The 27,753-nt window shown below is 38.8% G+C and overlaps 2 protein-coding genes across 3 annotated transcripts; both read left to right on the top strand.

Moving 5' to 3' along the window:
• Nucleotides 1–2,647: 2,647 nt before the first annotated feature.
• Nucleotides 2,648–21,941, top strand: sbno1 (strawberry notch homolog 1 (Drosophila)). 2 transcript variants are annotated; one of them, XM_088617936.1, is made up of 32 exons: nucleotides 2,648–2,988; nucleotides 5,216–5,332; nucleotides 6,069–6,197; nucleotides 6,678–6,978; nucleotides 8,151–8,251; nucleotides 8,506–8,602; nucleotides 8,792–8,952; nucleotides 9,117–9,250; nucleotides 9,342–9,432; nucleotides 9,699–9,860; nucleotides 10,341–10,476; nucleotides 11,065–11,170; nucleotides 11,664–11,817; nucleotides 12,669–12,851; nucleotides 12,953–13,050; nucleotides 13,681–13,829; nucleotides 14,035–14,235; nucleotides 14,388–14,567; nucleotides 14,714–14,886; nucleotides 15,934–16,065; nucleotides 16,196–16,331; nucleotides 16,890–17,002; nucleotides 17,145–17,216; nucleotides 17,315–17,414; nucleotides 17,582–17,656; nucleotides 17,900–18,046; nucleotides 18,217–18,311; nucleotides 18,809–18,895; nucleotides 19,565–19,702; nucleotides 19,824–19,900; nucleotides 20,028–20,221; nucleotides 20,557–21,941. In XM_088617936.1, exons 2-32 carry the CDS (start codon nucleotides 5,216–5,218, stop codon nucleotides 20,697–20,699), a joined length of 4,182 nt encoding a protein of 1,393 aa, XP_088474062.1. In that variant the 5' UTR covers nucleotides 2,648–2,988; the 3' UTR covers nucleotides 20,700–21,941. The 2 variants fall into 2 exon arrangements, with proteins under 2 accessions (XP_088474062.1, XP_088474061.1); XM_088617935.1 differs by having other exon boundaries at nucleotides 2,648–3,384.
• Nucleotides 21,942–24,189: 2,248 nt separating this feature from the next.
• cdk2ap1 (cyclin dependent kinase 2 associated protein 1) lies at nucleotides 24,190–27,470 on the top strand. The gene is made up of 4 exons (XM_088617810.1): nucleotides 24,190–24,371; nucleotides 25,766–25,863; nucleotides 26,058–26,184; nucleotides 26,844–27,470. Exons 1-4 carry the CDS (start codon nucleotides 24,305–24,307, stop codon nucleotides 26,909–26,911), a joined length of 360 nt encoding a protein of 119 aa, XP_088473936.1. The 5' UTR covers nucleotides 24,190–24,304; the 3' UTR covers nucleotides 26,912–27,470.
• The last annotated feature ends 283 nt before the right edge of the window (nucleotides 27,471–27,753 follow it).

The following is a 27,753-nucleotide window of genomic DNA, read 5'->3' as shown; positions in this document are numbered from 1 at the left end:
ATCAGAAACAGATCTTAAGCATCGATTCTCGCGGGAAAACTAACTGCCTTATTTCCGATTAGATAGTACATTTATCTTGTTAAATGGATATTGTAGAATTGTATTCATCCTGGAAATAAAAATTAATTTACGTGATCACCTATTCCCATTAAGGGAAACGTAAAACACCAAGATGCAGTAGAACATCTTAATCTTAATGTATCTAGAAAAAAAGCCTGATTAGTCTCAGGGGAAATACCTAGCACATACAGTATAAGGTTTGTGAGAAACCTTATATAAGAACACAATATTCGGGTGCATAGACTTACATTCAGGCAACAATGTAGTGTATAAAATTGTGATTAAACAACGCAAGGAGAAGTTTCAAATACAAATACACACGAAACAAAAGAAAGTATATGACTTTATTGACCGCTTGTTCATTTTATAATTCATGAAATCTGGAATTCAGTTCAAAAGAAATAAATATATAAAATATGGAGGAATCCAGAGAAAGTCGTTTCAGTCGTAGAAATTAACTATTTCAAAGAGAAGTAATTAATTGCATGTGTGTGCTAAACTATTCCACAAGGGGTAGCAGCCGAATCCATTGAAATCAGTTGCTAGTTGTATACTCTGAATAAAGCTTTGTTTTCTGTTGCTTTAAATATACAGTACAGGACTTGGTTGGCATAGCAATTTTCTGGAGAGCAAGATGATGAATTATAAAGACGGTTGCAGAACGGGATTAGTTGCTAAGGGAATTTAGGGAGACGTCTTAGACGTTTTCTAAATGAATTTGGGTTTTCCTCAATGTATCGATGACAGACGCGTGAGAAAGGCTACCCTTCAAAACAGCGCCCTGTTGGAACACATTCTTTTCATGTTTACTGCTATTGTTTGTAACTGTGCCTATGTCTCTATGACAATAAGACCCTGCTGCAGTTAATGCTGTCATTATTGTACAAGGCAACCAGAGAACAGGGTATGCAGCCGTGCTGACTCATCAGCTAGGGCTGTGGATTTCATTTCATTGAGGCAGAGGAGGCCGATAAGTGAGTATCTTTAAAACAACATAGACGAGGCAGCGAAGGACGCCTTCCTGCAGGAACGCAGCAGCCAAAGCCCGACTCTCGATAGAGGATCCAGTCATCTTCCACGTTTAGTTTTTTTTTTTATTTTATTTCGCTGCATCCCTTACCTGTCGGTCTTTTCCTCATAGTCGGGTATGGGACTATGCTTGCGCTTTTCTTATGATGCTAGCGTGCACTCTGAATATAGGTTACTCCGGCGAGTGATTGTAGTTCGTTTCCATGGCAAATGAATCTAATAATTGATCATTTCAGTGAAAGAACCAGTCAGGCGCACTGGGATGATTGAGTAAAGGAAGCGATATATATTATGTGTGGAACAGTGTGGAAGGAGTGACACAGTCGTGTTAATTTGTTATAATTAATACGTGAAAGGGGCACTCTCCTCATCTTTGACTTTGCTTGTACTGGGGTGTTGGAACAGGTCTTGATTATACTGGGAAAAAAAACTATACAGAAGACGTGATCATATGTAACCAAGGCAACAGTGAATCTAATAAAATCGCTGTCCTTTCATGCACCAGGTTTGGGGTCGATATCTTGTACAATTAATTGTGACACAAAGCCAGAAAGCACAAGCCTGTTTCGATGCGAGTAATATAAAGAGATCCCGACTGTGCATTTAATAGAAATCATAAATGTGACACAAGAATGACTTATTTCCAATGGAATGGATTTACAAGAAGACAACCTATCTATTTATAAAAAAAAATACCAAAACCAAACTGTGGCGTTTTATTTTAAGTAGCTGATGCGATGGGTAGGGCCATGTTTTTGATTAAGAACTAGATTAAATCAAGCAAACGTGATCATTACGTGAATTTTTAACTCTAAATACCCCTAACACAATTCAAAGGAACTAAATACTCTTTCATACTTGGACAGAATTAATGGGGACTTCGTGGGCATTCCTGAAACCACAACACAGATCCAGGAACAAGCGGGTTATGCCTAAAATTCTTGTCTTTTTGTCTTCTCTTTACGTTGACCCTTGTCACTCGCTTTCTTGTGCTTGTTTCCTTGTTTACCTGTACTGCTGGAGATCGGATTAATACCGTAAAATACGGTTCAGTAAAACAACGGCAAGACTTGAGTTGTCAAGGGTGAGCCACTTCTTGTGCTGTATAAACCTACAAAACCCCAAACATCAACTCACGTCGGCATTGGATTGATCAGGTAGATTCGATCAGCATTTACCCAAAGCAGAAAAGACGGATCGAAATTAAAATCCGGTTCTCGGCGAGTGCCACAGGCAATAAATGTAAATATTAAGATGATTTTTTTTTACAATCGTTACTCGAAGAATAAAACGTAATAAATTCAAATAAACTACTCCAAACACCAATTTCAATGTTCACGACATTTCAATTATTCTAGTCTAAGGCTCCCTATCCCTCACATCATCTTATATTACAGATATTGTACAAATAATATTTTAATCCCCCGCATCAGCAGAGTTATAATTGTAAAGTCTCACCAAAAACCTAACCAAGACCTTCTCAATATGTCCCAAATCGATACTTCCGGTATCCCCCCTAAGGAAGTGCGTCATTCATCGTCACTTCCTGACCAAGGCCACGCCAGTGGTCACGTGATCGGGGCTTTTAGTTCTCTCTTGCTTCCCCGATCCGATTAAAAATATAAGGAAAAATGGATCCGAACATTAATTTCGCCGCGCCAAGCCAGCAGGACCGCGTCCAGTTCCCGTGCCGTGGGACCGGCGGCTCCTATCGCGTTTTTCGAGCGGCAGGGACGCGATTCTGGAAGATTCTGCTCTCGGGGGCGGGCGTCACGTGACATCGCACGCGGCTCCAGCCGCTCGGTAAAGATGGCGGCAGTCGGATAGAAAGCGGCGGAGGAGCTATGTAGTAGTCACCTCGAGTCTGCTGCGGTTATTTGGAAGCCAGAACTTCGACAAGTAAGTGTGCGTGTGGAGGCTGCGGGATCGTAAAATGGCCGCCGAAAATTCGTGGACTTCACTGGTGTAAAAAAAATAAATAAAAAAGAATGGGACCGGTGCTGGCGAAACTGTAAAAAAAAAAATAGATTTGTTTTGTGTTCGCCTTGTCCGCTGTTACGGTGACTGAGCATATCACGAAGAGGTCCGAGGCTTTAAGGACTGGCTTCACAACAGCATTGTCACAGACCAGCCCCGGGCTCCAAGGCGGCAACTCGCGTTTTCTGGACTCTTGGTTCTTTCTGAGCACGTCAAAACACTCTTTCCTCTCGCTAAGGAAGGTGTTTTACAGATGACTCTGCTGGATTTGTAGATTTATTAAATCTTTATAAACAATCTACATTTATCCTCTAAATGGTAAGTATATGTTTTCGTTCATCGAGTGCTTATCTAACCTTACATGGTGTTCTGTAACTATACATTATAAAGCCCCTTGCAGTGTTAAATGATATTTTTTATTTGAAGTTATATTAATTATGGATGATGCACGTTAATCGCGTTTCTAGCCCCAAATAGTGTACAGTAGCCTTATGTTCCCCCACATGTTATCGTATTTAATTATTTTATCTGTCGAATTTTATAACTTAAATTGTAATTCGATGGTTGAAACATTTTAACCATAAAGAACATTACGTAGCTAGCACTATCCAAACCCGGAAGTTTATGAATTGAACACGTGTTTGAGTAGAGGTTATGACTCTGAAAATTGACCTTTTCGAATAATACTAATTCTGCTATCACACTTGTTTGGAGGGAAATAATTTTCAAATATACTCTTTGAGACGTGTCGTCTGTATAAATTAAAACATGTTTTCTTAGAGAGGTGACTGTCAAGACGCGTGGGCCATAGGCACATGAACGCACATCAATGTAAATTGACAAAGCTCATTAACAAAAGGAAAATAACTTAATGTGAACGACTAACAGTATTTTCCTGTAAAACAATACTTGTTTGTTTCCTGTCGTTTCAATCTCCTTGACTCCTTGATTGTAAATACTGCAATTTAAGATTCCCCCTTTATCATATGAGTGACCAAGGGTATTTCGTTTTAAAGTTAAGGTTTTGTAGCTTAAATGCCTTTTTTTGTGTAGTCAAGTGTATTTTGTATGAATACACTTATAGTCTAATCAGGTCTCATGCCAGGTATAAGTGCATTCCGTAATAACTCTGAACACATCCATTGGTGCTTTCTTACCACTCAGTGTCTCCTTTCAAAAAGGTAAAGAAAACTTCCAGTTTCCATTAAAAAGGATTAAGTTCATGAACAGATAATTGGACTGAATATTTGTCCACTTCTGCAATCGACTGTTTGCTGATCCTTAAAATGATGCGAGTGTAGTATTTTAGAGAGGTGAATATTGTCTCGTGCTGCCAGATAAGAGGCAGAAAGGGTTTTAACTTTAGGAATCTTCAGGGAAGTTTGGGCTCTTGTAAACTCTTACCGTAACTAAAGCTATGTAGGATAAGCACTTCAAACATTCCTTTTGGTAATACATTGTGCACTATTGTTACCAATCCCAATGCGTGTTTTAAAACAATTTCCACCAAGCACCAAGTTTATAGCTGACAATGGGGAGCCAGTTTCCAAAAATCCTAACAAAATGCAGAATATGTTTGCTACATTGTTGCTCATGTGGGTAGTTAAAATGTTCAGTAATGTGTAATGAGCACATGGTCTGAGATGCATGCTACAGCAAACCATGCACTTGCATCTGCAAATCCTCCATAACGTTTATAGTTATAAATAATCCATAGCAGTGAATGAATGGTTAACTTTTTTCTGTGTTAATCACTAATATGTAATTGGATGCAACAGAATGCAGTAGACCCTGGAAACGAAAATGAAACCTCACTTTCCTGTTATGGGTCAGCTTGTTTCTGTTTACTTTTCTCTGGAGTTTAGCGTGCACCACCAAAAGACAGCTAGCCTGATCTCTAATTTGTAACACGTTGGTGTACAGTGCTTCTTAGTAGTGTGAGATAAGGTATTGAATATTTTTCTCATGTAAAATGCTTATATGAAAGTGTATTGAACTTGTAGTTTTTTTAATTAACTATAGGGCTCCCTTTTCTATAAAATGTATTGTGATTTTGTTTAGTGTTAGCTCAGGCTCATGTTTTTTGCTCCATGGGTGCTTTACTGGAATAAGAACATGTCCTTTTTGGTTCTTGTCTCTGCTGTGGTAGATGATGGATCCAGGTCAAGATCTGCTGCTTGCTGCTCTGAGCGAGAGTGGGATCAGCCCCAATGACGTCTTCGATATTGACCCTATGGATGCTGGCATGCCATCAGCCATTCAGCAGGTAAGAATTGTTCTTAAAGCAAGTGGCATAAAGGCATAAGATAGAATAAACATGGCTTGCAGAAGTTTAAACAATGCAAGACAAAAACCCATTCCTGGCTCCAAATTCGGCAATCTTAACTTGTTTGGTTGCTAGTTAATCTGAGATCTCAACCTTTTTTTTTAATAAGGCCAACTGTATAGACTTCAACAGTATAGCTGGGATGATTTTCCAGACTTTCCCCACCATGTTATTAGTACTTCTGCAGTATTCCTTATTGGACGGTTAAAGGTTCTGCCATAGTGAATCTGTCATTTCTGAAAAATATTGATGTAGTGCCTCTTAATACTTTTTTTATTGATATACTGGAGAGATTTATGTGCATTCCAGGATATTTCTAACAAAAATAGACTAATTTATTGTTTACAATCATCTTTAATTTTTATGTTAGTCCTGTCTCTGCATGTTTTAAAAATATGGTGTTTCTGATTTTTTATCATGTCACTTTAGTGGTGATTGTGTTGCAAAGGGACAGATGCAACATTTAGAGAGAATTTACATTTAAACTTCTTCTTAGAATTATACATCAGATTGGTGATGGCATCTTCAGTTCTAGTTGATCTATAATTAAATCTAGTACCAGTAAAACTATTTCTAGAAATCTAGATTAATAATATTTATACACATCATTTGTTGTGTTTGTGGATTATTGGTTATGGTTTGATGTACCTGCCTTGTTTTCCATGCGTCTCTTCAGCCAGTGCCTCTGAGTGCCCTGGATCTTGGTTTGGGAACAGAACCACTGACGACCACAATAAAACAAGAGCCAGCAGTGGTGATAAAGCAGGAGCCAGCACTTCCACCCACTCCTACGGTCACTATCAGGGTATGTGCACTTTTCCCCTCTGTAGAATGTATACATCTATTGCTGGGTGTGAGAAGTGTATGCTGTTGAACTCGGTACAGCTTTATTTTGATTAAGAAAAGGCAGTGAAGTGGGACTGATGTTGCTAATTAAGATTGTAAATCAGGTTTTATTTCGAATTATTTTTCATTTTTAATTTGCTTTTCCAATATAGCATCCAAGATGATCCTAATGTATGTTATGTCGTGTTGTAAGTTTGGGGGGGGTTTCTTACTCTCGATTAACAGTTTTGCCCTTTTACCCTGTGTGAAGTCACTCTTGAAAAAACCTTGTTAGGCAACCAAAAATATGAATAAGCAAAACATTCAACAAAAACTCTGTTTGGCTGAGTGTGTTCCCATTATTTGGGATTGCAATGGCAGTCATGCGTGTATCAGTTTAAGTTATAATATGTCTTATATTCTTATCTCTCTTTCCACGTTCTCTTCATTACAACTGCAGAAGCCTCAGCCATCCACCACAACATTTGTGCTCAATCAGCTCAATCAGCTCCCTTCCCTGGGAACAATTGTTGTGACCAAACCATCTGTTGGCACCACATCCAGACAAACCATTACAGTGGCCAAGGTTGTTCAGACCTCCTCCACGACGCGGGCGCCCACCACTACTGTCCGGACTACCCTGGTCCCACCCAGTAAGGACCAGATCCAGCTGAAAGACCTGCTCAAGACCAGCAGCCTCAATGAGCTGATGAAACTCAAGCCACCTCCAAATATTGCCCAGCCAGTGGCAACAGCTACAAGTAAGTCAGAATTGTTTTTCTTCTCGAGAGATTATAGCTACACAGGCAGCAGTGTTGGACTGCTCTGTTGGTGCTCGCAGGCTCCAAAGTTGCAACACTGATCTTTGTTTTTATGTTTCATTTTTGTTTTCACTTTTCATTTGAAAGAAAACTGCTGGTTAGTTCTCATTTTCTAAGCTAAATTTTGATTCAAGTTTCTTTTTTGATCCCAACCTGCTCGGCACCCCTGCTTTGAGCAAAACCATCCTTTTTGTTAATGCTAAATAAGACTTCTGTTTCTGGTTTCTGGCTCCATAGACTGTAGTTTCAGAATTGGCATTGAAAAGTGCATTGACCCAAATTCCAAAAATACATTTTAAACATCTACCAAAATATTGAACACATCTTTCCTTGGCTTGTAATCTTAAAGCCTATTTTAACAAACTTGTAGTCTGGGATTGTCTGCATTACTCATGGAAACTACAGCATTAATCAGTCTGTGGCGAATGGAAGGCCGGTATCATGAGGGATGGTAAAAGAGGAGGTTTGTGACTCCATTTGAGGTCTGTTTTCATGTCCTTTGTTTTTACTGTGTATGACAATTTCAAGTTTTATCTACATCTATCCTTGTTTTAGCCACAGTAGTTCGGGGTTCTATTTTTTGTTGTCGCACAAATTAAAATGTGCATAGCCAGAAATCCTCAGGTTCTTTAATTTTGAATGGGTTCACTCTATCAAAGTGTGCTTTGTTCAGTAAACTTAAAAGTTTTCTTTGGCTGCAGCGGAGAGAAACATAAGCTAATAAACACTTTGGTCAGCGTGAGGAGGATCCTGACGTTTTCATAGCAAAAACTGTGGTAGTTGCTACAGTGCTTGTTTTGTAATATACCAAATGAAGTAATAACTTACAACTGACATGTAGCATTTCTTAAACATTATTCAGTCAACATGCAAAAAGTAACAACATTGATGTGCTTTAATTTTTACAGAAATTATTGTGCTCTCTACAAAGACAATAAACAAACCAGGTATGAGAATATTACTGGTGATGGTGTACACTGATGCTCGGGGTCTACACCTTAATGTTTTATATAACACAGCACTTCAGTCTAAAAACATGGTGCCTGGGGTTTAGTTTTTAATGTAACGGTGTTTTTGAGGGCAAGTGCAAGTTATTTATTTTTTAATTGCAGCTGAAATAAATAATGGAGTAAAGAAGGAGGTCTCAAACAAAGACGTTGCAAGAATTTGGATCAATGATGACCTTAAAATGAGGAGTTTTTCACCTACCAACGTAAGTATGAGTGTCACACCATGTCTGTCTGTGCCTTGATCAAAGATCTGCCAGGATTTTGCATCTGTTGTAAGGGGAGGGGGGGCTTTTACATAACTCACAGTACAGAAGTAGGTTGAATATTTTATTTTGCTTTTGAATTATTTACAGCCAGAAAGGCAGAAGCTCTGACTTTACTGCCAAGATTTCTTACATTTTTTTTAACTGGCTACTTGACAGTAATGTTTTATGCTAAACATCTTTTAATCTTGCAGAAAATACCAGGCATTAAAGAGGAAGAGGAACCAGAGGAGGAGGAAGAGGAAGAGCTAGGTCATGCAGAGACATATGCGGAATACATGCCAATGAAATGTGAGATTTTTGTTTACTACTGTATATAGAAAGATTAAACTTGGTTAACGTGTAATGTGCAGTCGACATCTCTAATCTGTTGTACTTAAATCTTGAGGTTGGAAGACGGTATGAGAAAGGTGTGGTTTGCACAGAAGTCTGTATGTGATTAGAATGTGAGTTTATATTGAATATTTCTTTTGTATGCAGTGAAAATTGGCTTGCGCCACCCAGATCCAGTTGTGGAGACCAGTTCGCTGTCCAGCGTTTCTCCTCCTGATGTCTGGTACAGGCTGTCTATTCCCGAAGAGACCATTGATAGAGGATGGCTTTCAGCACTGCAGCTAGAGGCCATTACATATGCTGCTCAGGTACAAACTTGTGACTGCTTCTTCCCCAAACGCAAAGCATAAAGTAGTGCTTGACTAACTTATTTTTTCCTCTTCTGCCTGCGTGAATGTACTTTATTCTGTTTTTATTTTTTATGAATGATGGCATTTTAAGTTTCTAAAGTGTTTATTTTTTTTCTTTGAAGCAACATGAAACATTCCTTCCCAATGGAGATAGGGCTGCGTATTTAATAGGAGATGGAGCAGGTGTCGGCAAAGGCAGGACCATAGCGGGAATTATGTACGAGAATTACCTCCTTGGTAGGAAAAGGTCACTATGGTAAGCATGGGTTGGAGTTGCAAAGTCTTTAGTTTTTGTCTTCCTGGTCTGTGAGCCGTCTGACAGTAAAAATGTGATCCCGCTTTTCTAGGTTTAGCGTATCCAATGACTTGAAGTATGATGCCGAAAGAGACTTGAGAGACATTGGAGCAAAAAACATTCAAGTTCATTCACTGAATAAGGTAAAGTACACATGAGTGGTGGTTTAGGCTATTTAATGTTAAGATAACATTGAAAATCATAATTATTATTTTCTGGAAAGGAACAAGTAATAGGTTCGTTCCACGCTACAAAGAGTAGAAAGGAAATGCAACGTTTCGACTGGAGTCTTCTTCGGGTGTGAACCAAAGAAGAACCACACCCGAAGGAGCCTTCACATTCTGACGCTACTCACATGAATTATTCTTTTCTGGACACTTGTATAATTTATGTTATGTTTTTTTTTCAGTTCAAATATGGAAAGATCTCTTCCAAGCACAATGGAAGTGTGAAAAAAGGTGTCATTTTTGCCACTTACTCCTCTCTGATCGGTGAAAGTCAGTCTGGGGGGAAATACAAGACCCGGTTTAAACAGCTTCTGCACTGGTGCGGTGAGGACTTCGATGGAGTAGTATCCTTTGATTCACATTAAAAGGTTCTGCATGGAGAGTTTAAGCAGAAATCTGGAATAGCCCAGAACTGTCACATCAATGCTTAATCAGGAGTTTTAAAGTTGATTTTCTTAAAACGTTTTTTATAGTTAATGGTCTTTTTTTACCCATTGGCATCTCTTAGTCAATTAAGTCATATGGCCAGACTTCTTCAAAGCAAGGAAAAGCACCTTTCTGCATGTGAATTTGAAGGACTAACGGAAGTCCTGCTGATAGTAATTGTAATTAAATTTTGAGAAGTCTTAAGAAGCAAGTTAATGAATGCAGTGATGAATAGTTATGTTCATTGTGGCCTTTTGCTTCAAAGGCTTGAATTACATTGCTGTAATAGTTTAATGGTTAAAATGGTGGAAGCTCAGGTTATTTTTTTAAAGTACCATTTGTTCTTAAGAGATGTTTTTTCCTTTTGCATTACAACAATTCCTTCACTAAGTCTTTAGATTGTGTTTGACGAATGTCATAAAGCTAAAAATGTTTGTCCGATTGGGTCTTCTAAGCCTACTAAGACTGGCTTGGCTGTCTTGGAACTCCAGAATAAGCTACCAAAGGCAAGAGTTGTGTATGCCAGTGCTACAGGTAAGAGCACCTCAAGATTCTTTGTTCTTATATTGGCACTTTGACTCTTAAGGAAAAAAGCAGGACTTTTAGCGAGATTTAACAAATGAATTACTTTAATCTGAAATTATTTCCTCACATGAGGTCAGTGAGATGGTGATTTTTTTTTTTGTGAGCGAGAAAATCTAAACAAATGATAGCAGAATAATATTTTATTATCCCCTCTAAAGCCCCAAGTAATGAAGGAGATACGTGTGGTAGTTTGTTCTTGGAAATCACGTGTGAGTTTGGTAAAGAGCTTGAAGCAACGCTTGAGTTCTAACCTCCTTTATGTGGTAACAATAACAACACTAAACGAATGTAGTTGATCGAGGACTGAATTCTACCTCGCTGTTCTAATAACTGTAAAAAAAAAACCTATCCAGCATTTGTTAAATATTATTTTTGCAATAAAAGCAACATTTAGATAAAATAATAGCAGTAGGTATTTTGATTTCATTATAGCCATAGTATGATATAGGTAATTGTGCTTATGGAATGAAGTAGCCTGCAGGTATTGGCTTTGATATCCAGAATCTAATGCTAATAGAATGCATTTTTGCTTTGTAGGTGCTTCTGAGCCCAGGAATATGGCGTATATGAATCGTCTTGGAATCTGGGGTGAAGGAACCCCATTCAAGGAGTTTAGTAACTTCATCCAGGCTGTGGAAAGAAGGTAAAATGCAAACTTTTTAGTTTGTTGCAACCCCAGTATTTTATCAAAATATATTTTTTTACTTTTAGCATCCTGTAAAGTATAGTCTTTTCCACTAAAATATTTTGTTAATGCTAACTATTCATAGCTCTTGTAAAAGTGTAGCTGACACTTTCTTTTGGAGTGAATATTTGTCGTTTCTGACTATAGTGCTTAGTACTTTTAGAATGGTTTTGTTCCCTCATTTTAACCAGTAATAGTGTTTCAGAATGAGTGCTGTCATCCTAGTATTTCCTCAGAGGTGAAGTGATACAATCACTGGGGAAGTTGTTCCCCTAATTTTTACAGAGCTCTCAGTGCTGGGTGGGCAAGTTCTATTTAAGGAAGAAACTTCATAACGCTGCCTGAGCATTTTCTCTCTTTGGGATTCTTTTTATTATGGGGCTAGTTTTTCTGTTGTTGGGTTTTTTCTTTCCCTTTTTTTATCGGAATTATTTATAAAAATGTCTTTTAGAGGGGTCGGTGCTATGGAAATAGTTGCCATGGATATGAAACTAAGAGGGATGTACATAGCAAGACAGCTGAGCTTTGCTGGAGTGACCTTCAAGATCGAAGAAGTTCCTCTATCACAGGACTACATAAAGATGTATAACAAGGCAGTTCGCTTGGTGAGAAGTCATTCTTGTTAATACTTGAACTGAACGTACAAAGACTTTCATGCTTAATTCTTGCATTGTGGCAGTGTTAAAATACAATAAAAACATTTGAGTGTATTTATTTTTGAACGTGAAATAAAAAGCTCTACTATGTTTAAGTAGAAAGGGGAGGCGTTCCACAATGAATACTTTTGCCATGCAGGAGTGCTGAAAGTACTTTCATTATTCTAGAAAGTGATGATTAAAATGATTTGTTGGAATCTGTACTTATTGGGTATCTTCTGCTCTGGTGTTGGCCAAGGAGGTTTTAGTTTTAAAATGTGACCTCGGAATCTTTTAGTTACTCTAAATGCCCTCTGAGTGGCTGTTAGCAAGTGACTTTTGCTATATCAAAGGATGGGGAATAGAGTTTAGATTTAATTCTGTCAGTGGGACAAAATGAGTTAAGATCTGATAATGGATCTTGTTGCAAAACCCTTCCAGGTAACATCTTAAATGATTGTGTTTTTTAGGAGCATGTGCTTGGTATAAATTATGCAATATGGTTTAGGTTTTATTTTATTTTAATATGCATAATTCATAGCAACTAGTGAAAACTTTTAAAGATGCTCATTTTATTAGGGAAAGTCAGGTCACCCAGATGAGCACTAATAGAGACAAAACGGCAGCCTGTGGATGCCATCTGTGACAGAATTTGAAGTCTGTTTAGGAGGTTCTACTTTCTAGTGTCGTGAACTTGCCAGATTGAAATTGAGTGTTCACACTCATTCCTAGTTACGAATATATTTTCCAGACGTGATTCAGAAGCTTTGACAAGGTGAAGGATAGTCATGTTGTCAGTGTTGCTGTTTGTGTCGCTGCAGTGGGTAAGTGCGAGAGAGAAGTTTCAGCAGGCGGCCAACCTCATGGACGCGGAGCTGCGGATGAAGAAATCCATGTGGGGGCAGTTCTGGTCAGCACACCAAAGATTCTTCAAATACCTGTGCATTGCGTCCAAAGTGAAAAGGGTGGTCCAGCTTGCTCGAGAAGAAGTCAAAAACGGAAAGGTAAAAATCTCTTCCTCTTATCCTTCTTGATCAGGTTTTTACATCTTAAGTTTTTTTGTTTTTTTTTGCTTGTTGCTTACTTCCTCGGTTTTGTTCCCTAGTGTGTAGTTATCGGTTTGCAGTCCACCGGGGAAGCCAGGACGCTGGAAGCATTAGAAGAAGGAGGAGGGGAGTTAAATGATTTTGTTTCCACAGCTAAGTAAGTGTGTAACTTAAATAATTCACATGTTCTGTTTCTTTTACCACTCCGAGAAAAGGTGGTTTAAATTGACTTGTCTTTAAAAGACCGAGATGGTAGCCTCCAAGTGATTACAGCACCCATTTTTCATAATGCTAGCGGTGTTTCCAAACTGTAATACTGCTAACTTTGTGGATTTATCAGCCTTTTATAATTTGTGGAAACAAAATGTACACTCTTAGCACCCTGTCAAATTGCAATAGTGATAAATCTGTTAAGAAAACCCCAATTGCAGACAATGCCTTTTTCATGTTCTCTGTGGGTTTTAATGATGCTTTAGGATCACGTGATCCCAATCGTTGTGAATTGACTGTCTCGATACAGTAAAGAACCCTTTTTGGTAATTTTCTTTAGTTTCTTTGTAGATGCTAAAGATATGTGTGGCAGAAAGCATTTTGCTGGCTGATTTTAGATCTGAAATCTTACAGAAAAAGGCTTGAAATACACGGCTCCACAGCTGAAAAGCTTTCATTTCCTTTCTGCATGGAATGAACCTTTACCTGTTCCTTCGCAGCCTACCCATGCGGCTCTAGCTCTGCTCAGAAGTAGTTTGTATATGGTTCAGTCACTCAATTGGTTGTCTTTTGCCAGGGGTGTGCTGCAGTCCCTGATTGAGAAGCATTTCCCTGCACCTGATAGACAAAAGCTCTTCAGCCTGCTGGGAATTGATTTATCAGCAAAAAAAACTCCTTCTCCTAATGACAATGCTTCTACTGACCAGAAGGGGAAAAAACGAAAAGGTAATTGCTTCAATAAGAAACTGATTCCTCGCTTCTCTCAAATAACTTTCTCTTATTAGTAATGTTAAGTAACTTTTAAGTAAATTGTTATTTTAAAAACTTTAAAAAGTTTTGTAGAAAATAAAAGGTTTTTGATATTCAAGCACTTCATGGCACTAAGGGAGACCTTTTATGTTCTGTTAAAATGCATTTGCAAAATTTCTAGGTCAAGAATCAAAAAAAGAAGCAAAGAAACCTCGCACGTCTGGCGGTCTCTCAGGCAGCAGTTCTGATGAAAGTGATGTTGACGAAGACTCGGAAAAGGGCTCAAGTGATAACGACAGCTTCAAGTCTGGCAGCTCTGGGGAGGAGGACGAAGACGACTTCAATCCTTTCAGAGATGAATCTAGTGAGGATGACGAAGAGGGTAGGTTTAATAACACCTTGGTTTCCCTATCATGTCTGTGCTTCATATGCAGTGTTGAGTTTCTTAATCGTATGCCTGAGCATTTTTCCTCTTTGCAACGAATCCTGTGTTGCATACATGTTTCAGTAGTTCTACATTTTTTACTGTTTTAGATCCTTGGCTATTCAGAAAAGAGCACAAAAAAGGCAAAATAAAGAAGAATAAAAAGAAAAAGAAGAGCATCGATCCAGATTCTATTCAAAGTGCCTTGTTAGCATCTGGTCTTGGGTCGACAAGACCTAATTTTACAACTCCAGCTGTTAAAACTCCAGCTAGCAGTGCACCTTCAGTTGGTAAGTAGTGCATTACTGTGTATTGCTCTGCATGAAAATACATTTGCATAACTTCAAAAAATTTTAATTGGTCTTGGTCACCTGATTAGTATTTGTTTCGTAACATTGGAGTGTTTTTCTGTTCTCCCCATATCGATTCGTTCCAGCAAAAAAAGAGAGCGACAGTAACAGCTGTGTAACTAGTCAAGATGCCGTTGAAATAGCCCAACAGATGAAACGAGCGTTACTTGAACACCTGGAAAAACTTTCAGAAGAGCTTCCTCCTAACACACTGGATGAACTGATCGATGAACTAGGAGGCCCTGATAATGTGGCCGAGGTCAGTCTGCAAACGTTTCTTATTCTTCTCTAATCAAAATGAAGACTGCAAGCTCTTTCCAGCACCCTGTGCATTGTGTTCTTAACATCAAAATGTATCACTCTGTGCATTTTCTGGAAATTAACGTATGTGGAATTTGATTACTTTTTTGATCACGCCAACGTTTCTTAAATAACCTGAGCTGAAATACTAATTAAAGCAGCTCATTGGTGAAGGTTGATTTATGCTCAGGTGCTGAAGAGATTTAACCTAGTCAAAATTAAGGGGAAAGCAAAGGATCCAATATGCCTCACTTATCAAGGAAACAATGGTAATGGTTTGAGCAGCAGGTTGCTGTAGAATGCTCTAGTTATTGATGGCAACCAGACTAGTTGGCACTACATTAATCAAGTCCTGGGACTTCATTTTGTACCCTTTCTGTTGGTTCAACTTGATTTAGCAACCTTCCAGCAGGACGGTGCATATTCTCATACTACTTGTATAGCAGAGCAGAAACAATTCCACAAGACAGCATCCAGAATTTAGTCCAGTGCATGTTTTGCTTCCAGTTGTAGCCACACACGTTCTTTATTAATTTACCTGTTTGTTCAATATAATGTTTCTAAAATTGTTTATTTTAATGCTCTGTACATCAAAATGAAATAAATACATTATCAAAGGTCACAAAAGTTTTTTTTAGAAACTGGAACTTGTTTGGTCCTTCCTACTTTTTTGTGGGGGATTTCCCATCTCTGTTTTAAACATATGACCACAGTTTTGCACCTCAAGGCACCAAAGATACCTTGTAAGTTCAAATGAATACATTAGTTTTGGTTCCCACTTACGGTTTGTGGTTAAATTAGACTGTCAGAAACTGAGATGTTCAGGTCTCACTGCCTACTAAAAAAAATGCAAGCAGACTGATGGATATTCATGTCGGAGGCTAAAATCTTGAGGGTTGGAGGTGCAGTTAAGGGATTTCTTGCAAGTCCTTTCTACCTGAGTAGTAGTCTCATTCACGCTTAATGCACAAGCAGAGTTTGACTCATTTTTCCCCCTTATTTCCAGATGACTGGGAGGAAGGGCAGAGTCGTGAGCAATGATGATGGGAGCATATCTTATGAATCGAGGTCTGAGCTTGATGTTCCTGTGGAAATCCTGAATATCACAGAAAAACAGAGATTCATGGATGGAGAAAAGGTCAGGCAGCTGAAGGAACTGGAGCACTGCGGTGTCCTTGAGTAAAAGTCTTTACGCTAAAATGTGCAAACCTGGGAAATGAAAACATTTTTGTAACATTTATTCCTTCCCTTTTTATTTGTCTTTTTAGAACATTGCCATTATTTCAGAAGCTGCAAGCTCTGGTATTTCATTACAAGCAGACCGGAGAGTTAAAAACCAGAGAAGAAGAGTGCACATGACTTTGGAGTTGCCATGGAGTGCTGACAGAGCAATTCAGCAGTTTGGTGAATAGCAGTTTTTTTTTAATTAATCATTTGCCCCCTATTCTAAGTCCCAGTTTTGAAAAATCCTATCTTGCAAAGCAATAGTGGGTATTAGTGAAAAGCTATGGGATATTAGACTTCTTGGTAGTTAAAGATACCACAGCAGTTTGTAATGGGTAGAGTTGTCTTGGCTCTCTTCCACTCTGGGTTTATGTGTTCTGGCTTCCCAAATTCAGTAATTTAAGCAATTTATTACTTCTCCAATAGCACTGCTGAATAATGGGACTTCCATGTTTCAACTAGATGGCTGTTGTAAAGTGCTATATGAATGCAACAAATTGATTCTTCAGACCAGATAACACTGTTCTTCAGCTGGAATCTACTGTCTGCAATTAATGAGTGGAATATAGGCTAACAAGCAATATACAGCTTTTAGGGCCCAGCTTCTATTTCGTGGGGGAGACTTGCCACCTGAGCCTCTTCTGCAAACCATTACTTTGTAAACTAATACTTTTGGTTGAGTAAATTCAGATATCGTGTATGACTAACCACACTAACCCTTCCTCTTCTGTTCTTTAGGAAGAACACACAGATCTAACCAAGTGACAGCCCCAGAGTATGTGTTTCTTATTTCTGAGCTTGCTGGAGAGCAGAGGTTTGCCTCAATCGTCGCCAAACGCCTTGAGAGCCTTGTGAGTTTTATATTCCAAAGAAGAAAAATCTTGCAAGTTGCCAGTGTTGTGCTTTTGATTGTGCTGCAAATACATTTTTGTTGTGGTAAATCATAGACTTTTCCTTTCTTCATTTCCTCTGTGGTTTTATTTGATCTAATAGGGTGCCCTAACCCATGGTGACAGAAGAGCCACTGAATCCAGAGATTTGAGCAGATTCAATTTTGACAATAAGGTAAGCTGTTTTGTTTTTTACTGTACTGGACATGAGTAATGTATCTTAAGGGAACTTTGCCAGCAGTGGTGCAATTATGCTTTTGTTTATTCCTGCAGTATGGACGAAACGCCTTGGAGATCGTCATGAAGTCCATTGTGAATTTGGATTCCCCTTTAGTGTCGCCACCGGCTAACTTTGAAGGGGATTTCTTCAAAGGTATTGCTTAATCATACTTGTTCCGCACTGCTGCAGCTTTTTAATGTAAGCCTCCTCTCTGTTTAGGGAAAGATCAAATGCTATATAGCAACATGCACTGTCTAAATGTGAAGAGCGGATAAGCATGGTTAATACTGGGCTTTAAGTTGTCCTCTTTATTTTTGCAGAAATTCGTCATGGTTTAATTGGAGTAGGATTGATAAATGTTGAAGACCGTTCAGGAATTCTCACATTGGATAAAGGTAATTGTTCCATCATAACTTAAGAACAGCTTTTTCACAATCAATATGAAGATCTAAATCATTTTACAGTCAAAGTAAACTGTTGTATAATCTATATAGTTATCAAATGAACTGTGGAAGAAATAGAAGAAACCTGAGCGTTATTTACAGCACTTCATTAAGAATCATCTGAGCTCTCTTACGTAGACTCCATTTATTCCAGTGTGAAGCTTTTCTGTTGACAACTTTTCTGTTGCTCCATAGATTACAACAACATCGGCAAGTTTCTGAACAGGATTCTTGGCATGGAGGTCCAGCAGCAAAATGCACTATTCCAGTATTTCTCCGATACTCTGAATGCTGTTATCCAGAATGCCAAGAAGAACGGCCGTTATGACATGGGCATTTTGGGTAAGAATTTCAAAAACTAAAATGTTTGAAGTAAATGAAAGGTTTCTGAAAATAGATAACAGTTTGAACCTAGACTACAAGCCAAGATGTTCAACAAAGTTTCAGGACTGAACAGTTAAGTTCATTCTGTACAACTGTTTTGATATCATTTCTGTGGATTATTCTTGCAGATCTTGGCTCAGGTGATGAGAAAGTGAAGAAGATTGATGTGAAGAAGTTTCTCACCCCTGGATATTCTACCTCAGGACATGTTGAGTTGTACACGGTATGTGATTGAATTGGAGTTTAGTGCACCCCAACCTGGGTGAATTGCCTCGTATTGCAGTGGAAATTATCACTCATTTCTATTTAATGTTCTTATGGCGGTGAGCTGTTTTGAAGATATGCTTCTTAATAGCACCTCTTTTCTCTGAGGGATGAGAGTGCTGGACCTGTTTTTCTGTGCCTTAAATTTTGCTACACGAGGCTGCAGTACATTTTGGTTTTCAGCCTTTTATAAATCAATCACTAGCTCGGTATACAGCTTGGGTTTTGTTATTTAACTTTGTGCACCACTTTTTAAATCTCTTGAAAGGTACATTGTGCTTTTCAATTATTGACTTTTTGGATATAATGTGAGGGGTTCTTTTAACAATGTGTTTCACCAATGGAAAGGAACACTGGCTTTATTGGGTAAGGAAGGTACTGTGCACAATTTACCATGAGCATTGCATGTCTTTTAAACCCCATTGTGTTTGTTGATCGAAAATGTCTTCATTTTAGGTAAGTGTGGAGAGAGGTATGTCTTGGGAAGATGCAACTTGCATTTGGGCTGAGCAAACTGGGCCAGATGATGGCTTTTATGTACAGGTGAGTAGAGGAAATTTCATTAAAAAAAATCTTACTTAGCAAAACCATATCTTATAGAGCCCTGGTCTCAAGCCCAGCCCTTGGGGGACCTAGTTTCTGCTGGCATTTGTACCATAGAGTAATCTGTTGACCTAGGTATTTTTTAGACAAAAGGTTATCAACCTCATTGCTCAAAACATTAGTTTCATTAAAGGGACATGTATACTTATAAAATTCTTCAGAATCTGATAAGAATTATTACAATAATGCAGTTAGTTCTCCTGTGTAACAAAAATATCTGTAGGATGGTATATAGTGCCAAAATTATTTTCATTTAGAGGGCCATCTTCTGGTTTCCATTCCATCTGGGCTCTTAAAGACTTTATTTGAATCAGTTGTTGGCATAATTGGGTCTATATTACAACTGTTTCTGGGTCTTTGTTCATTGATTGTTTTATGATTAAGTGGCCTGGTAGAAAGCCACAAGTGAATATCAGTGGTGAAATGTTTTGCATGCTTTTTAAATCTGCAAAGATTATCCATGACCGTCTATAGTCGAGGTCAGGATAATGTATTAATAAACGCTGATGTTAATGAGTTGAGATAAAAAATTCAAACTTGTATATAGGCTTATTTTGCCATTTAAGGTCAGCATCTATAAGATGATCTTGTTTCCTTTCCCCTCCCTAGGTAAGAAATAATAAGAAGACTGCAATCCTGGTGAAGGAAGTCAATGCCAAAAAGAGGCTATTTCTTGTGTACAGACCAAACACAGGGAAGCAGCTTAAACTAGAGACCTATGCAGACGTCCGGAAGAAATGTAAAAAGGTAAGACTGTGGGGAAAAAATTGCATGCTTGTTGCTTTCAAAATTTAATATTGCTTTAAAAAGCATTTTTTATGTTTTAACATTTAATATATTTTTTTAATTGTGCTTTTCCTGTTACCAGGTACTTTCAGACGATGCTAAACAGCACTGGATGGATCAGTACATTTCGTCAGCTGACACCTGTTCGCATGCCTACTGGTAAGCCTCTAAAACTGAAGGTGGTGTTTCACTTTCATGAAGTTGAATTCTCCTTTCTTTTCTTGCATTAAACCTTGAATGAAGTACCTCCTTGTTCAACGTTCTCCTCACTCTCCCTTCCTGACAGGCGAGGTAATTGCAAGAAAGCGTCAATAGGGCTTCAGTGTGAAGTTGGGCTCCGCTGCCGAATGTACTATGTCCTGTGTGGATCGGTGCTCAGTGTTTGGACTAAAGTAGAGGGCGTTTTAGCGTCGGTCAGTGGAACCAATGTGAAAATGCAAATCGTTCGTTTAAGAACTGAGGATGGACAAAGAATCGTTGGTAAGTGATGATAAAGTTCCCTCTTCCCCACCCCCATGCAAGTCATCAGGAGGCCCCTGTTTACAAGCTTTAGCCCAGTGCTGTTATTTCATTTTGTTTGTATTATCTGTAAGTAGCATACAGCTGTTTATTATAACTAAAAGTTCATATGTTTTGGGCTTATTTAAATTTGGTTCAGGGTTTGCCTACCTAATTAACGAATGTGATTAGTAGTTAGAGTACGATTGGGTAGTTTGCTTTAAGGAAATAATACTATTAGTCTCTTAAGCGTCGGTGCTTCCTTCTACTGTAAAACTATCCAAGACAATAAATTTTTTAATGTTTGTCATTGACAGGTTTGATCATTCCAGCAAACTGCGTAGCCCCGCTGATAAACATCCTGTCCTCGTCAGACCAGTCTCAACAACTTGCTGTCCAGCAGCAACAAATGTGGCAACAGCTTCACCCACAGAGCATTAACGCCTTCAGTAACACATAGCACCCAGCGTGGACTGGACAGTGGACTTAATGTGTTACATTTAAGAACATGCTCTGTGAGCACATTGTGAGGCAGTCAGAAGGAAACATTCAGGGTTCTTGTCCAAAGAACTTTCTTTCATTAGAAGTTCACTGGAACATTCAACACCTCGCACTTCAGTTCAGAACTGAAGAGACCTCTGTGAATTTCTGGAGGAGAAATGTTGACACAGATAAAATATTTCTTCCTCTTTTTTTCATAACGTTTCATGTGCTTTCTACTGGCTTCTGGTCATAATTACAGGTTTGTTCTGTATCTTCTGCAAGTGGAGTGCTTGAACTTTATGACATATTACAGTGCTCAGGGGTTAGTTAAAGAAAACAATCACTTTTTTAACTCTGATATGCTGAGAATATATATTGAAATGCATGTCACCTCCCCCTCATGTTCCTTAATGTGTTGATGCATACATTGTACAAAGCATGGAATTGCAAGTTTACTACACTGCATACAAATGTTTCCTGTTCCTTTCATTTAGTGTACCTTATATTCATGCTTATGAAAATGGTTCTCAAGGTGTAAATTCCTTTTAAGACCATGTTCACCACAGGGTTCAACATGCTAAAATTGTGACCTTGCATGATTTTAAAAAAATATCATCCCTGTTTTCCCTTTGTGGTTCACTTTAGAATAAACATTTCTTTAATCATAGCTAATTTAAACAAAAACATTGGACTTGCAGAATGGCTAGTCATTGATCTTCAATAGTATGTTCATGAAGGTATATACTACCTTTTCTTAAAATCCCCAAGATATCAGTCTGTAAACTGGAATGTCATTTACATTAAGGCCACTTCAACCTTGTCTGGTCTTGATTTATATTTTTTAATTTTCTATTTACACATTTTAATATTTGCTGTCTCTTGAAACAGATCCGATGCATTTAATTTCAGGACGGGACACAAGACTCTTTATAAAAGCTTTTCATTTGTGCTGTAAATGTTATAAGATCGAAAATTGTTTCTCTTAAACTGGTATGGATATTTTGCTGTACAAATGTGTATAGTTACATATCTTAAATATGAATTGTTTGGCTTATAAGTAAAATTGATGTTTATAAGATATTGAAGGACAATGTCATTTCATGCTTGCACGAGTTGCACTACTGACAGATTTCATTGTATATTGAAATTAAATCTGTTAAAATTACATTGCTGCAAGATTAGGACATCTTGCATATGACCAATAAATCTAGAAAAACTTTGTGAGTTGTGGCTTGTGTCTAAGAGAATTATAGGAAAAAACCAAACTTTTTTGCTTCTTGAAAGTGTTTCAATTTGAAACATTCATTTTATACTTGGTTCTGTGCTTCAGATTAATTTTCCTCATGATGGTTTTCAATGGACATGACCAGAATGTTTTAGACCAAGCTTGATTTTTTTAAAGAACATTTTGTACCTCATACAAATGGCATGATTAGTCAAGTGTTTTTTAGAGCAATTTGCTGAATGAGGCAGGTTAAAGTTTTTATTTTTGTTTCTACTCTTTATTTCTAAAAAGGTATAATGTTTTCTTCTGTACTTCAATGGAGGGCTCAGGTTCAGCAACTTCTGACTGCAAGCAAATGGGTTATTTTAATTTGTCTGCTGAGAACTAAGAAAATAATCAAAGACTATAGGAAGATGAGATGCAGTTTGCTACATGCTGATTACCTGATGAGATTAATCAATGAAAGCTACACATTCTTTTTCCAGGCTTGATTGTGATTGATTATGGAATCTGATTGTTTCTATTGCATAATGTATATGACCACATAAGGATTATATTGTAATTATATTTTGTTGGAGAAGGATCTACAGCATATTGCTCGGGACTATTGGTTGGGGATCTCTTCCACTAGGAATCACCTCATGGAGTGTTTTTCAAGAGCCAAAAGCCAAACCTTCTTGGTTTGGGATTTCTGTTGCACAGAGATTTAAACACTTTTTGCTTTAGTCCTACTGCAAAATCCTGTTTTATGTAAAAAAGTAAATGGATCTACGTTTGAGTTCAGTTATACTTTATGCAGTTTACACAAAATATAATAATCTTAAGGTCTATGTACCAAGTAAATTTTATTTTTATCAAGTTTTAGATTCCTTGGTAAAACCTGGCATTTGCCTGATAATCCTAACTATAATGTGCTCTCATTGTTCCATACCAGGCCATTCCTAAAATTAACACTTGAATGTACATTATATTTGACTCTATAGTTGACTATTTCTCCTGTTGCTTCACACAGTCAATGGGTTATTTTCAGCTGATGGCCATCCTATTGTGCATGACAATAGCAAATCGTGGCCGTGTATAAACCAGGCTTGTGGACAGGCTCCGGCAGTTTGAGTGGGGAAGAGAGAATGCTTTTGTAAAAAATCTGGCCAGGAGGCTGTTTAATTTTGAAGATGAGCCGACAATCCCCCCATTTAGGTGCGGAGCACGGAAAACGGTGGAACATGCGTCTCGACAATAGGCAGACAAAGTACAGTGCTAGGCATTCACGAACTCGCGCCATACGTCACTCCTGCTACCCATGGAAAAAATTAGCATTCACTTCGCTCATGTCGTGGGGTGCGAAACGTGGGCGGGGGAGGGGAGCGTGTTACACGATAGGAAGAGGTTAAGAATGGCACGCGTCCCCATTGTCAGACTTAGAAGTTCCTATGGCTGCCTCGTGCTTTTTAGATTTTTATATGCATCATATATAAACTCATACATTGTATGAGCTAAGTAAACCGCTTATTTTCTAAACGTATTGGGTACGTTAAGCAAAATATGCGGAAAAATAGACCTCCTTGTTGTTTTTAACTACCGCTTCCAGACAAACATTTAATCATTTTTGTCTGGAAAAGGAAATTATTGTAATTATCGCAACCCTTTCCTACCATGCATTCTCGATCTAGGTGGTAAAATATTACGACTAAAGTATTTACAGTATGTTCTCTAAATCTATGTGAGGCGGCGGGAACGCATTTTTCTTCCTTGCTTTAAAAGTAATTGCAATTATTAAAATATCAAAAAGTTATTGTTGCACGTTGATGAATAAAAAAAAACCACCTCGTCCCCTTAGTTTTTTAAATTAAAAATACATCTAAAAAAAATACGATGGGGTTCTTCCTAAAACCTGTGATTGAAATTTTTTTTTAGAAAGTTTAAAACTTTAATTTGAAGTATAGCTGACGAAGATAACCCATCCGTTATCGTAAGAGTTGCTACGAGCCCGATTAAAGCAAAAATAAAAGTTTCAAAGTTTGACGTGGTCAGTAACCTGATAAAAAAAAGCCAGGGTTCGGCAAATAATGTTTTTTAAAAAGCGTTGTTTTAAAATAGATTACGACCTCAAAAATATGAAATCTCTTTTCAAAACCGAATTTTAATCGCCGCGGCGTTTCCATATGAGTTTTGGGTCTGACCTCCTCGCTTTTGGTCAAATTGCCATAAATTTCCCATTGTGATGATAGATTGCATTGTGGGTGTCAATATAAAGTGACGGCCATATTTGCCGGTGCGGCTGCTGTAAACAAAAAGTGTCTGAGAGAGACAGAGACGCTTCAGTGAATTTCAGGACATTTTTATTTCTTTAATTTATAATGTCTCTGGGAATGTCTTACAAACCCAACCTCCACCCGCACATTCCTGGGACTTCCGTGAACCAAGGTAAGGCTGAAATATCCGCGAATTCTCCACTGAATCACTGTTTTATTAGATGCAAAATCCGCTGTTATAATGAATACCTGGGGAAAGCCCGTGTCTGTAGTTTTTGTCCAGTTATATATATAGGGTCAGATCCTGAGAGCTGATTCATATCCGCCATTATTACTAATCATAAAAGCTTTTTTTTTTCCGCATCCGCAAAGTAGAGAAACGGAGGTTAACTCTTCGCTGGGGACCGGGTTTGCGGTAGCCGATACCCGCTTTTGTTCGCACGGATGCTGGAAGAGTGTTATAAAAAATGTATCACTTTGGCTTCTTAAATCAGCCCGTTCGGTATCCTCCATGATTGTCTCCCCAGGGCCGATGATTGATCTGGATCAGGAATGTTCTTTTTTTACGCTCTGGGGACACCTAGCGTTCAAAATGGCTTACTGCACGGAAGGCTTACATGAATTGAATGCCTGTAGTATAGGTGACCGAGAGAGACTCAATTGCCTAAAAAAAAAAATCACCTCTGAAATACGGAATACCAGCCGAAACGTTGTGTTTCATTTCTTCTCTTTTCAGCACGGAATAAACCTGACGCAGCTACCTACCCGCACCTCTGAAATGTGTTTTTCTAAATTCTAAATAATAATGATAAGTGTCCAAAATTCTCAGAAGCTACGCCAGTATCTTGGAAATAAATGAATTGTTTCTGAATTGTATGTGCCACCAATTACCCCGCGGTGTTCAGTAACACGTGAGAGTGAGCGAAGTTTAGAATAATGAGGATGCTATTCTACAGCATCCGACTGTGTGTGAGAGACAGGCGGACGGAGCAAATATACAGAGGCTATCTCACTTTAAAATATAATTATAATGTATAATAATGTAACGTTTCTTTATTAGCCCTATACAATTTCTTGCATTAGGAATGCGTCTTTTCGCATACCCCAGCTTTTCTCCAGGGAGACACAGACACAGAGACAGGGAGAGAAGCTTGGGGTCGGAGCACAGGGTCTGCCATTGTACGGTGCCCCTGGAGCAGTTGGGGTTCAGGGCCTTGCTCAGGGGCCCAACGGAGTAGGATTCCTGTGCCGGCCGCGGGATTTGAACCGGCAACCTTCCGGTCACAGGCGCAGATCCTTAGCCACATATAATTTGAATTCTAATGAAGTCTTATGAGTAGCATTGACAATTGAAACTGTCACGATTTTGCCTTGCGAAATGTAACACAGTACAGCTTAGAGCGTTCACATCTGCAAGCAGCAGCGAATGTAAATCAAGTACAACACAACGTGCCCTGGCTGGAGTTGTTCTTCTGTGTTTCGGGGGGTGGGTCTGGGGTGTGTGAAGGAGCTTCAGAAATGAGAAACGATTCCTTTTGACCTCATTGTCCGTCTCTTTTCCTCCAGTCGGGAATGTCCACTCTCCTTCCACGAGCTTAGCCACACTGCAGTCTTACCGGCCACTGGTGAATGACTACGGGCTGCCATCCTTGGGATTTTCACAGGTAATTTTAGCTCGATCAAACCACCTAGTGGTTAGTCTAACTGAGGCGGAGGTCGTGCCACGAGAGGCTGGTGAGCAATTCCGTTCGCTCTCCGTGGGCACAGATGTTGCCAGTCCCTTGCAGATGCCCTCTGTGTGGTCAGTGAATTGCCCTTTCTAAGAGGACTCAGCCCAGGAACTGTTCTCCTCTTGCAGGGGACCAGCGGAAATCAAGTGCCTCAAAGTAAATATGCAGAACTCCTAGCCATCATCGAAGAGCTGGGCAAAGAAATCAGACCGACGTATGCTGGGAGTAAAAGTGCCATGGAGAGACTAAAACGAGGTAATTAGTTTTGTTTAAGTGAGTCATTGAATCTATTATACCTTAATCAGCCAACTACATCACAGTGTACTTTGGCTCCGTTTTCAGCAGGTTTTAATCCCGATACAATACAGCATTCATCTTCCGGGATGCATCTTACTGTGTAAATATAAACAGGTGATCTGTAGTCGCATGCAAACTTCTGACTACTGCAGCCACTACACAAAGTGGAGATGGAGAGAACCACCCAAGGCTCAAGTCCAATATTTTCCCAGGCTCTTATAACATAAGAGTGGATACAAGCGAGAGGAGGCCGTTCAGAAGATGTTGCCTGTTTTGATAGTTAGTAGGTAATTGTTCCAGCTCATCCAGCTTGTTCCATACCCCCACCAACCTTTTTGTAAAGTTTAAAACTCATTTTCACTTAGTTTGCCCTTGTGTCCTCTGGTTCACGTTGCAGTTCTCCAGTTCTCTCTGAAGAAGTCTGCTGGGGTGGACTGTGGCAGTGTCCTCAAGCATTTCAGATGCTTTCTTACGGGGTCCCCTAGTCGCCCTCTCTGTTCAAGGCTTAGGAGATTCAGTCCCTCGGCCTGTCGGTGGTGTACAGTATAGTGACATGATGGCAGGGGCCCTTGAGCGAGCGAGAATGATGACGTGTTGTTTTTTTTTTCTTTTCCAAGGGATCATTCACGCTAGAGGACTGGTACGCGAGTGCTTGGCGGAAACGGAGAGAAACGCCAGGTCCTAACCACGGGAACAATGCTTTCACACAGAAACCCTGAACAGCATCTCGCAACCCTGCCTTCTAATCATTCTCTTTTCAGGAAAGCCAGATAGCTTTCCAAATAATAATAATAATAAAAAACTTTTGACGTCTGGCCTGAAGAATGCAGAAACGAAAGCTAAAAGACCAGTATATAAAACTATACTTGACATGAACCTCTTCAAGGGTTCTTTATTCTTTTTTTTTCCATAGGGGGATTTCTGATTCTTTCTTGACTGCTTATATATAAAAAAAAAAAAAAAAAAAAAAAATCTGATGACTTTGCATGCATGGTAGCAAGTGCTCCCAATTAAAATTTAAAACTGCATGGCTTGTACAGATTTAGACTGTAGCAAGGGACATTTTAAGATGGAATAGGGCCTAAGATTCAATATTTTTAACACACTAATACTTAGGAGACTGAGAAAAGGATAGTGCCAAATACACCACACACCGGATTTGGATAAACTATTGTAATAAAGCCATTATTTGCATCTTTGTATGTATTTATTACTCAGTGTAATAAAACTTATTTTCATTAAGACCTGCTGTGTTGAGAGATTCATTTCTGTAGGGTACCATTGCACAACTGCAATTCTGTATCTAAACAGACATACGATATCATTCAGCTGAGGAAACCTTCATGGTCAGAAGGTGGTTCCTCTTCACACTGGAAACTGTGTGAAATGAATTTACAACTGGGAACAGGAAACACTTTTTTGCACAAAGGGTGGTGGGAATGTGGAACAGCGATGCTGTTGAAGCCTATACCCTGGCTTCTGTCAAGAACCAGCTGGATGAGGTGACATTCATGCAACTAAACTGGC

The sequence above is a fragment of the Lepisosteus platostomus genome, chromosome 24 (assembly GCF_059453375.1).
Source record: "Lepisosteus platostomus isolate fLepPlt1 chromosome 24, fLepPlt1.hap1, whole genome shotgun sequence".
NCBI classification, from domain to species: Eukaryota; Metazoa; Chordata; class Actinopteri; order Semionotiformes; family Lepisosteidae; genus Lepisosteus; species Lepisosteus platostomus.
Note: the sequence above shows the minus strand (reverse complement) of the source record. Positions and strands in the feature narration are given on the sequence as shown.